The sequence below is a fragment of the Clinocottus analis genome, unplaced genomic scaffold (genome assembly GCF_023055335.1).
Source record: "Clinocottus analis isolate CAN_PGR_092001 unplaced genomic scaffold, fCliAna1.0.p SCAF_2, whole genome shotgun sequence".
Classification (NCBI taxonomy): Eukaryota; Metazoa; Chordata; class Actinopteri; order Perciformes; family Cottidae; genus Clinocottus; species Clinocottus analis.
Window position 1 is genome coordinate 14,137,768 of NW_027175931.1, and position 12,595 is coordinate 14,150,362.

Genomic DNA, 12,595 nt, shown 5'->3' on the forward strand with positions numbered 1-12,595 from the left:
TACATAACATATATACATCAGTATATCTATATACATGTACAGTGTACAGTGTGACTTAGTCCACGGATCTGGACTCGAGGGATTTATTGTATAGCCTTATGGCCGAGGGTAGGAATGCCTTCCTGTAGCGGTCCTTGTGGCAGCGGAGCGTGATGAGTCTTTTTGAAAAAGTGCTCCGCTGACCCTGCAGGAGCTGGTGGAGAGGGTGGTCCGAGTTTAAGTGACATGACGAAGACAGAAAATAAAAGCACAACACAAGACAGCAGAGAAGTTTTCACCTCCTCACCCTGCTTTCGGCTCCTCTCTTTCCACCAGGATTTGGAGAACGATTATTCGTGCGAGTGCCCTCAGGGCTTCTACGGAAAGAACTGCGAGATCAGCGGCATGACATGCGCAGACGGGCCATGTTTCAATGGAGGAACCTGCGTCGAGAACGTGGCAGGCGGGTACAGGTGTCGCTGCCCGGCCGGGTATACAGGCTCCAACTGTGAGAAGAGGATTGATAGATGCAGCAGCAACCCCTGCGCTAACGGTATGAACCTTTCCTGCAGAGTTTAGGGAACACTCAAATAAGCTTCATTAGCTGGAGCAAAAGCAAACGTGGGCAAAATAGAAAATTCATGCATGCTCGTGCTAGTTATGATGACAACACCCATTGCAAAGTTAGCAGGGTTGCAGATTTGATCACTTTTGCAAGAACATAATAGAAAAGTGCCATCATAAACCAGCTGCACCCAAGCACGAAATCCAGTCTGGGAGTAAATCTGCGAGATAATTTCCTGTATTTTATTTGTTTGTCTATAAGGCCAAAATGTACCTGTTTGTGGGACTGATCCTGTGATAAACTAACTGTGATGCTAACAACACGTATCACATATTGCGGGACATGATTAAAAAAATCTAAATAAAAATACATCTTGCCAGCTAAGACACAAAAGAACCTTTGATTTGTGAGTAAAAAGAAAACATTCAATGGAGACGGGTTGTAGGACGCTTGTAGCCGAGGACTTTCAGGTGGCATTCAACCACTTTAATCAGTTGCTCCTTTATTCCTCATGGCGCACCATCAGATATTGATGCATCCTAAAGATTTTTGCTTTTTTGCATTGTAGCTTGTGGTACAGTACAGATTAATGTTGTACTGTTTTTGTGAGGAGATGAGATTGTATAGAGCGTTTTCACACGTGACCACAATAAGCTTTGGCGGCCATGTTGGGGTCCATGAACGGCATTGTTTTGCTGTGTTTTATGCCGCTTTCCTTAAGAAATGACTATTATATCCTGAAGGAGACACTATTTCAGTTCAAAACGGTGTGTCTTGTGATTATTGTACTATGCCTTATTGCTGGATGTGGGACTAATGATTCAGAATATGGGTTTATCAGCTTAACAAGACAGACTTGTACTTCAACTTGTCCAGCTTCTCAAATATACATCTAACTTACTTTGGTTTCACTCGGCGTATAAGCGTTAGGACTGTTCTTATGTGTTTCTGTTGAAATATCGGTTTGTGGGCCCGTTTCCATTGACATACTCTTATCAATAATCTCCGTTAGCTTTTTCGCCGAGCGAAAATCAATGTCTTTCACTTGCGCAAAGGAAACTGTGGATGGAAACTTGGGAGAAAGCCATGAACATAGCAACTCCATCGGGCGATGTCTGCCTTTACTCTGTGATTCATTTTAAGGTAAAATAAAACACTGGCTACATGGGAACAGCGCTCAGCACGGCAGCCAAACAGTCACTGCTGGTCCTAAATGAGCGCTGGAAGCGGCATCATCCACTCGTCCTGGAGCCGGAGACAGCTGTGTGCAACTACAGATTGTAGTATGAACCCAGACACGGGGCGCTTAATGTTCCAACATTTGTTTTATTGGTGGTATTTACACAACAAGCATAACACAGTCATAGTGGGTAATGTCCCATGGTCGATAGCGGAAATGAAAACTGTTTTACAGGAACGTGACCGGGCTGTGTGATGATGGTAATTAGGGGTAACGGGACTCAGGCCGTGCCGGCTTTCCGCCACAACTGGTTGCGAAAAAGCAAAAAGCGAGTTAACCACATAACGTGTCGAACGAGTAAAATCAGGGAAACAAGCGTTAAGCTTTTGGTGAGAATACCAGCATGAACATCATCGTGAGTGCTCATACTTGGCTTTCCTCGCACCATCCTGTTTTTGTGAAACCGCTTTCAGGCACCCTTCAGTCTGTTGCCCTTATTGTCTTTTCTTTTTTTCTTGTTGCATCTGTGTAACAACCTTAGTTGAACGCCTTTATATCATGAAAGATTACCTGCTCTCTATATATTTATATACCAATGTCAATCAATGTCTAACTATTTATGAGAACAGAATGGTGTCATGATTAAATGATGCCGCAACGAAAGGGTATAGTTAAAGAGAACAATCGGAAAAGGTGTATTTTAGGATCTGAATCTTCACAAACGATTTCATTACGGTACAACTTGAATTACTCATTTTACTAAAACTGACATTTGTGGTCTTATCTTTCAGATTCTAAAATAGGGATAGAGGGCTGCAGTTTATAGTTCTCAATGTACTCCCGAATATATATTTCTCTTTGCACAAATTCAGAGACAATTGTAAACTGTTTTGGTTTCAAGTTTGCAATGAGTTCCTTTGATTAAGTGAGGTTGCATCTTCAGGGGAAGCACAGATGGACCGCTGCCTGTCAACTGCATTGAGGCATATTTCTTGGTGACATTATACAAGTGGCCCAAGAGTTGAGCCCTGTGGAACACCAAAGGTGGTACTGCAGGGCCAGTAGACTCATTCAACACAGTGAGAACTTTCATACAAACTCAGTGCACAGGTCAAAAAGACAAAAAAACATAGTTTACATTAGTACAGAAGCTCAGGATACAGAGCAGGTTCAGTACTAATAAACTAAAACAATTACAAAATGTTCTTTGAACTGTTCAACGGATCAAAGCAAAAACTACATATACATTAAGAACTTGCAGTTAGAGTGAAAGCACATCTACCTTAAAAAATTGGGTTTGTGAAATGATTATATGTTTGAACTACATTTTCTTTGTTCTGTTATTTTGTGATTCCCTCAGACTTTTCTCACTAATTTATCATACATTCTAAAAAATTACTTACTGCAGCCGTTTGTTTTAACATTCAGTGTTGTTTTTATTTTTTGTTAAGGGCACCGTCTGTGCAACTTTTTTTACTGGTAGGTTGCTGCCATCGCTAACAGGCACATCATCTGTGGTAGCAATATGTCATTAAATAATCATAATGATTATAATTATATAAAAGAATTAAGTTGGTTGAGAGACTACTGCTAATACTAAGGATGAGTGAGTTGGAGCAGATGTATGTGAAATAACTTGCTGAAGTCAATGACCTTTGGGTCAGTGAGAAAATTCTGTGCTCCAAAACAGAGGGGCTTCCATTAATATAGTATGCACAGAAAGTCAAATCTGTTGTTGCCCAAACAGACTCTTTAGTAGTTTTTTATTGTAAGCTTTATATGCATTTTCAAAATTAGTCAAAATCAATTCAAAATTCAAAATTATTCAAAAATTATTATTCTTTTTATCAAAAAAATGAATGGTTTCCAATGAAGAACATCTTCAAATCCGCTTTCAACTCTTCAACTTCAAAAGGTAAAGGGCCGCGTTAACGTGTTATTATGGTCGCGTGCACGTTCGTGTGTGTGTGTGTGCGCAGGTCACTTTGGTTATAGACGTCAGGATTAACAGCGTCACTGACGTTCACATTCTGAGGTTTAACAGATGGTTTTGTAGACACTCAATAATATCAGGTGTTTCACAAACTGTGCCTGTTGATCAGTGGTTAGCAACTCTGTTTTAGAAGCAAAGGGTCAGTGGTTCAAACCCCACCTATGGCAGACTTTAATTTTTTTTTTAAACATTTTTTTTTCTTCTGTTGGACTGGACACAGTGGCGGGCTGGACCGTGTGTTTGACACCCCTGATTTAGATGATGCAGTTTTCCTTTCAACTTTTCCAATTATACATTTAAACGAGAAGGATTTTCAACAGTTCAATTAAATGACTTTGAACTGTAACATTTTTCAGCAGGTATTTTGCCTTTTCTATATTTTCAGTAATGATATGCTATTTATTTATATATTTATCTAACCCGCTATTTTCAGCTATATTAATATATTCAGCTATTTTTACATATATTCAGCTATTCTTTCATTTTCAAATATATTTAGCTATATTTAGCTAATTTAAGCTATATTCCACTTTGTTCAGCTATATTCAGCTATTTCTTTCAAATATTTCAGCTATAAGCTTCAGCTTTTTGCATTCAAACGCATTTTCTGCAGGAAATGCTCTTTCTAGTTATTAGTTGGAATGCTTTAAGCATTCCAACTATTGTTCTTCAAATCTTTATTAAACTTTTTATTATTATTATTCTATTTCTTCCATCCGTATTTTGGACCTCTTAAACTCCTTCATATTTTCAGCTACAGAAAAAAGTTCAATTATTCAAATATTCAGCTACTTAAGGACACGATATCTATGCCTTTTCATATTTCTTACTTTTCAAATTTCCAAATTATTAAGCTTTCTATGATTTTTTTTATAATGGGACCCAATGGGGAAATCTTCAAATCATCTTCAAATTCAAACGTTTACAGTTTCTTCATACGTTGAGCTTGAGACAATATTTAAAATTTCAAATGTTGACAACACCCTCAGCTATTAATCTACGCTTTTACATTTTTCATATTTTCTTAAATTTTAAAATGATCCAGCTTTTTATCAAAATAAAAATGAATGGTTTCCAATGAAGAACATCTTCAAATCCGCTTTCAACTCTTCAACTTCAAAAGGTAAAGGCTCTGTCATGCCTTAAGCTAGAGACACCATTCCACCTTTTAAAATGTTGACAAAACGTTTAGCTGTTACTGTATTACTCATCTTTTTGATATATCCTATATTGTTTTAACTGTCGGCGTTTTCGTTTTATAGTTTTTCCGCATCTTTTCTGCCTTTCTCATTATTGTGTGTTGGGCAGCTCAGAGCGGTGACGTAATACTCAGACCGAGAGGACCTGGCGATACACATATTTTAAACTTGCTCTCTACTCCAAACCGTATACTCTTTGGGCATAATTTATAGCTCAAAACGTTGGAAATCTTGTCTTCTGCCGTAAACTGCGGTCGATAGGAATCCAACAGATAAGACGTGTTGAAGTCCGACTGAATGGGAGAGCAGGTCCGTCCCCAGCAGCAGCCCTTTGGTCTGTGCATCTGCAGGCAGCAGGCACGTAAGCGGCCGCACACGCGAACGGGCCGCGCACATGAACGGCCGTTCATGTGCGTTGGAATGTTCACGTTCACGTGCTCGCGCGTGAACGGCAGCACACGTAAACGCCCACTAACATGAAACGGCCGCGCGTGTAAACACTCGCCAACGGGTGCGCCCGCGCCTCAACGGGCGCGTTAAAGGCCATGCGCGCGCGCGAACGGCCGCGTTAACGTGTTATTATGGTCGCGTGCACGTTCGTGTGTGTGCGTGTGCGCGCGTGTGTGCAGGTCACTTTGGTTATAGAAGTCAGGATTAACAGTGTCACTGACATTCACGTTCTGAGGTTTAGCAGATGGTTTTGTAGACACTCTGCAAATCAATAATATCAGGTGTCTCACCAACTGTGCTTGCGGATCAGTGGTTAGCAAATCTGTCTTAGAAGCAAAGGGTCAGTGGTTCAATCCCCACCTATGGCAGTGTTTAATTTTTTTTTTTTAAACTTTTTTTTTTCTTCTGTTGGACTAGACACTGTGGCAGGCCGGGTCGTATGTTTGACACCTCTGATTTAGATGATGCAGTTTTCCTTTCAACTTTTCCAATTATACATTTAAAGGACAAGGATTTTCAACAGTTCAATTAAATGACTTTGAACTGTAACATTTTTCAGCAGGTATTTTGCCTTTTCTATATTTTCAGTAACGATTTGCTATTTATTTATATATTCATCTATTCCGCTATTTTCAGCTATATTAATATATTCAGCTATTTTTACATATATTCAGCTATTCTTTCATTTTCAAATATATTTAGCTATATTTAGCTAATTTAAGCTACATTCCACTATGTTCAGCTATATTCAGCTATTTCTTTCAAATATTTCAGCTATAAGCTTCAGCTTTTTGCATTCCAACGCATTTTCTGCAGGAAATGCTCTTTCTAGTTATTATTCTATTTCTTCCATTCGTATTTTGGACCTCTTAAACTCCTTCATATTTTCAGCTACAGAAAAAAGTTCAATTATTCAAATATTCAGCTACTTAAGGACACAATAGCTATGACCTTTCATATCTCTGACTTTTCAAATTTCCAAATTATTAAGCTTTTTATGATTTTTCTTTATAATGGGACCCAATGGGGAAATCTTCAAATCATCTTCGACTTCAAACATTTACAGTTCCTTCATATGTTGCGCTAGAGACACCATCTAACATTTTAAATGTTGACAAAACCTTCAGCTATTAATCTACGCTTTTACATTATTCATATTTTCTCAAATCTCAAAATTATTCAGCGTTTTATCAAAATAAAAATGAATGGTTTCCAATGAAGAACCGTAGCCTTTTAGTCTGTGCAACGCAAACGGGTGCGCACGTGCGCGAACGGGTACGCACGTGCACGTGCGTACACGGTCGCGCACGTGGACGGCCGTGCACGCACGTGAACGGCAGCACACGTGAACGGTGTGAACAGCCGTGCGCGCGCGCGAACGGCCGCGTTAAGGTGTTATTATGGTCGTGTGCACGTTTGTGTGTGTGTGTGTGTGTGTGTGTGTGTGTGTGTGTGTGTGTGTGTGTGCGTGCGTGTGTGCAGGTCACTTTGGTTATAGACGTCAGGATTAACAGCGTCACTGACGTTCACATTCTAAGATTCAACAGACGGTTTTGTAGACACTCTGCAACCCAATAATATCAGGTGTCCCACCAACTGCGTCTGTCGATCAGTGGTTAGCAACTCTGTCTTAGAAGCAAAGGGTCAGTGGTTCAAACCCCACCTATGGCAGACTTTAAAAAAAACTTTTTTTTCTTCTTTTGGACTGGACACTGTGGCGGGTCGGGTCGTATGTTTGACACCCCTGATTTAGATAATGCAGTTTTCCTTTCAACTTTTCCAATTATACATTTAAATGACAAGGATTTTCAACAGTTCAATTAAATGATGTTGAACTGTAACATTTTTCAGCAGGTATTTTGCCTTTTCTATATTTTCAGTAATTACTTGCTATTTATTTATATATTCATTTATTCCGATGTTTTCAGCTATATTAATATATTCTGCTACTTTCACATATATTCAGCTATTCTTTCATTTTAAAATATGTTTAGCTATATTTAACTAATTTAAGCTATATTCCACTTTGTTCAGCTATATTCAGCTATTTCCTTCAAATATTTCAGCTATAGGCTTCAGCTTTTTGCATTCATACGCATTTTCTGCAGGAAATGCTCTTTCTAGTTAAGTGTGGCTTCAGCCGCATGGGGTCATAGACTCCATACTGCAAGCACACTTTATGTTCTCCTGCGGGCTTATTCTTCTTCTTATAGCCAAAACTTTGGACCGCTACTCCTCCCGCAGCGTTGCCAGCACATACGTCAAAATACATCGAAACGTGTGGCTTGCACGGGAATCGTGAGGAATGACTTTTCTAAGAGATTCGCCCGACCGCTTTCCCGAAAAATACGAAAAACGGCGAAAAAATATTCCCAGGGGTGTGTATGGCACGGAATGTTCGTGGCTAGAGTGGCGCAACAATTAACAGAGTGAGAGGAAGCGACAGAAACTGGTAAAAAAAATAAAACGTATTTTGTCTTTACTCCCACAGTGTTCATTCTTCATACACCATTGTTGGATAGAAACGTTGGAAATCTTGTCTTCTGTCGTAAACTGCGGTCGATAGGAATCTAACAGACTCAGACGTCTTGAAATCCGACTGATTGTGAGAGCAAGTCCACCTCGCTCTGCCATCCGCCGCCATGTTAAATCTCCCTCCAAAACCACGTCTCCCCTGAAGCTCGTACCTGATTTGTAAATCGCCCGTACAGACACATGTTTTATCGTACAGACTCGCCAATCACAGTATCTGTGAATCAAGTCTTCCTAATGCTCTATATGCGATATCGAAGCAATAGGAGCTTTTAAAGTATCTTTTTTGAGGGATTTTTGGATAGGTGTTCCCCAGCATTACCTCCATTGAAATATGTACAGCTGAAGTCCCTCTGAAGTCATCACTATGACAACCTTTGATCTAGCAACCCACAGGTGTTCTCGTTAGGGCAGTTTAACAGACACACAGACACTTACACACGCACACACAACACAGATGACTTCTGTCTCTCTGTATGTTTGTCTCACGCACACAGACACACATACACACAAACAAACAAACAAACACATACACACACACAAACAGACACACACACACAAACAGACACACAGACACACACACACAAACAGACACACACAAAGGCGTTTACGTGTCTTTTATATTGTGTAGTTGTCAACACTGTGATCATTAATAAGGTCATATGATATTTCATATATGTTTGCGTGTGTTCAGGACTTTCAGTAGTTTATTTCCTTAAATCCACAGTCCAGTCTGCCTCTAATCAGTCTGCTGGCGCTCACTTGGTCACCATGACGACGGCAGTACACAGGTGCTTCATATCAGCCAATCAGTTTAACACACAAACCAACTCAAGTGTTTTGGAGGAGAGACGGGCGTCATAAACAAAAGCTATATATTGCGACGTCTTACGGCAGGAGTAGCCACACTTTCAAAATTTCCTGCGAAATTTTCTAGTTATTAGTTGGAATGCTGCAAGCATTCCAACTATTGTTCTTCAAATCTTTATTAAACTTTTTATTATTAGTTGGAATGCTGCAAGCATTCCAACTATTGTTCTTCAAATCTTTATTAAACTGTTTCTTCTTCTATTTCTTCCATCCGTATTTTGGACCGTAACTAGTCCTTCATATTTCCAGTTACAGAAAAAAGTTCAATTATTCAAATATTCAGCTAGTTAAGGAGACGATGGCTATGACTTTTCATATTTCTGACTTTTCAAATTTCCAAATTATTAAGCTTTTTGTGATTTTTTTTATAATGGGACCCAATGGGGAAATCTTCAAATCATCTCCAACTTCAAACGTTTACAGTTTCTTCATACGTTGAGCTTGAGACAATATTTAAAATTTCACATGTTGACAAAACCTTTAGCTATTAATCTACGCTTTTACATTTTTCATATTTTCTCAATTTTCAAAATTATTCAGCTTTTTATAAAAAAAAAATGAATGGTTTCCAATGAAGAACATCTTCAAATCCGCTTTCAACTCTTCAACTTCAAAAAGGGAAAGGCTCTGTCATGCCTTCAACTAGAGACACCATTCCACCTTTAAAATGTTGACAAAACGTTTAGCTGTTATTGTATTACTCATCTTTTTGATATCTCCTATAGTGTTTTAACTGTAGGCGTTTTCGTTTTATGTTTTTTCCGCACCTTTTCTGCCTTTCTCATTATTGTGTGTTGGGCAGCTCACAGCGGTGACGTCAGACTCCAGAGCGAGGGCACTTGGCGATACACATATTTTAAACTTGCTCTCTACTCGAAACCGTATACTCTTTGGACATAATTTATAGCTCAAAACGTTGGAAATCTTGTCTTCTGCCGTAAACTGCGGTCGATAGGAATCCAACAGATAAGACGTGTTGAGGTCCGACTGAATGGGAGACCCGGTCCGTCCCCAGCAGCAGCCCTTTGGTCTGTGCATCTACAGGCAGCAGGCACGTAAGCGGCCGCACACGCGAACGGGTCGCGCACATGAACGGCCGTGCTCGCGCGTGAACGTGTTATTATGGTCGCGTGCACGTTCGTGTGTGTGTGCGGGCGCGCGTGTGTGCAGGTCACTTTGGTTATAGACGTCAGGATGAACAGCGTCACTGACGTTCACGTTCTGAGGTTTGACGGATGGTTTTGTAGACACTCAGTAATATCTGGTCTCTCACCACCTGCACCTGTAGATCAGTGGTTAGCAACTCCGCCTTAGGAGCAAAGGGTCAGTGGTTCAAACCCCACCTGTGACAGATTTTAATTTTTTAAAAAAACTTTTTTTTTTCTTCTGTTGGACTGGACACTGTGGCGGGCCGGGTCGTATGTTTGACACCCCTGATTTAGATGATGCAGTTTTCCTTTCAACTTTTCCAATTATACATTTAAACGACAAGAATTTTCAACAGTTCAATTAAATGACTTTGAACTGTAAAATTTTAGCAGGTATTTTGCCTTTTCTATATTTTCAATAATGATTTGCTATTTATTTATATATTCATCTATTCCGCTATTTTCAGCTATATTAATATATTCAGCTATTTTTACATATATTCAGCTATTTTTTCATTTTCAAATATATTTAGCTATATTTAGCTAATTTAAGCTATATTCCACTATGTTCAGCTATATTCAGCTATTTCTTTCAAATATTTCAGCTATAAGCTTCAGCTTTTTGCATTCCAACGCATTTTCAGCAGGAAATGCTCTTTCTAGTTATTATTCTATTTCTTCCATCCGTATTTTGGACCTCTTCAACTCTTTCATATTTTCAGCTACAGAAAAAAGTTCAATTATAAAAATATTCAGTTACCTAAGGAAACGATGGCTAAGACATTTCATATTTCAGACTTTTCAAATCTTTGAATTATTAAGCTTTTTATGATTTATTTTATAATGGGACCCAATGGGGAAATCTTCAAATCATCTTTAACTTCAAACGTTTACAGTTTCTTCATACGTTGAGCTTGAGACAATATTTAAAATTTCACATGTTGACAAAACCTTTAGCTATTAATCTACGCTTTTACATTTTTCATATTTTCTCAAATTTTAAAATTATTCAGCTTTTTATCAAAAAAAATGAATGGTTTCCAATGAAGAACATCTTCAAATCCGCTTTCAACTCTTCAACTTCAAAAGGTAAAGGCTCTGTCATGCCTTAAGCTAGAGACACCATTCCACCTTTAAAATGTTGACAAAACGTTTAGCTGTTATTGTATTACTCATCTTTTTGATATATTCTATATTGTTTTAACTGTCGGCGTTTTCGTTTTATCGTTTTTCCGCACCTTTTCTGCCTTTCTCATTATTGTGTGTTGGGCAGCTCAGAGCAGTGACGTCATACTCAAGAGCGAGGGCACTTGGCGATGCAGATATTTTAAACTTGCTCTCTACTCCAAACCGTATACTCTTTGGGCATAATTTATAGCTCAAAACGTTGGAAATCTTGTCTTCTGCCGTAAACTGCGGTCGATAGGAATCCAACAGATAAGACGTGTTGAAGTCCGACTGCATGGGAGAGCAGGTCCGTCCCCAGCAGCAGCCCTTTGGTCTGTGCATCTGCAGGCAGCAGGCACGTAAGCGGCCGCACACGCAAACGGGCCGCGCACATGAACGGCCGTTCATGTGCGTTGGAATGTTCACGTTCACGTGCTCGCACGTGAACGGCAGCACGTAAACGCCCACTAACGTGAAACGGCCGCGCGTGTAAACGCTCGCCAACGGGTGCGCCCGCGCCTCAACGGCCGTGCGCGTGAACGGCCGCGTTAACGTGTTATTATGGTCGCGTGCACGTTCGTGTGTGTGTGTGCGCAGGTCACTTTGGTTATAGACGTCAGGATTAACAGCGTCACTGACGTTCACGTTCTGAGGTTTGACAGATGGTTTTGTAGACACTCAATAATATCAGGTGTTTCACCAACTGTGCCTGTGGATCAGTGGTTAGCAACTTCGTCTTAGAAGCAAAGGGTCAGTGGTTCAAACCCCACCTATGGCAGACTTTCATATTTCAAAAAAAAGAAAAATTTCTTCTGTTGGACTGGAGTGGCGGGCCGGGTCGTATGTTTGACACCCCTGATTTAGATGATGCAGTTTTCCTTTCAACTTTTCCAATTATACATTTAAACGACAAGAATTTTCAACAGTTCAATTAAATGACTTTGAACTGTAACATTTTTCAGCAGGTATTTTGCCTTTTTTATATTTTCAATAATGATTTGCTATTTATATATTCATCTATTCCGCTATTTTCAGCTATATTAATATATTCAGCTATTTTTACATATATTCAGCTATTCTTTCATTTTCAAATATATTTAGCTATATTTAGCTAATTTAAGCTATATTCCACTATGTTCAGATATATTCAGCTATTTCTTTCAAATATTTCAGCTATAAGCTTCAGCTTTTTGCATTCCAACGCATTTTCAGCAGGAAATGCTCTTTCTAGTTATTCTTCTTATAGTCAAACCACTACTCCTCCCACAGCGTTGGCAGCACATGCGTCAAAAATACATCGAAACGTGCGGCTTGCACGGGAATCGTGAGCTCTGACTTTTCTAAGAAATTCGCCTGGCCGTTTTCCCGAAAAATGCGAAAAACGGCAAAACAATTTCACGAAATGTTCGAAGAGGGTGGCGCACCAATTAACAGAGTGAGAAGAAGCGACAGAAACTGTTAAAAAAATAAAACGTATTTTGTCTTTACTCCCACAATGTTCACTCTTCATAC

General features: G+C 39.4%; 1 protein-coding gene across 1 annotated transcript in view; it reads left to right on the top strand.

The window, feature by feature from the left end:
* The window catches only part of dlc (deltaC), a 57,979-nt gene that overhangs the window by 26,601 nt on the left and 18,783 nt on the right, over nucleotides 1–12,595 (top strand). The window contains exon 7 of the mRNA XM_068585639.1: nucleotides 316–532. Within this exon, the coding sequence (XP_068441740.1) occupies nucleotides 316–532 (217 nt within the window). The remainder of the gene's footprint in view (nucleotides 1–315; nucleotides 533–12,595) is intronic.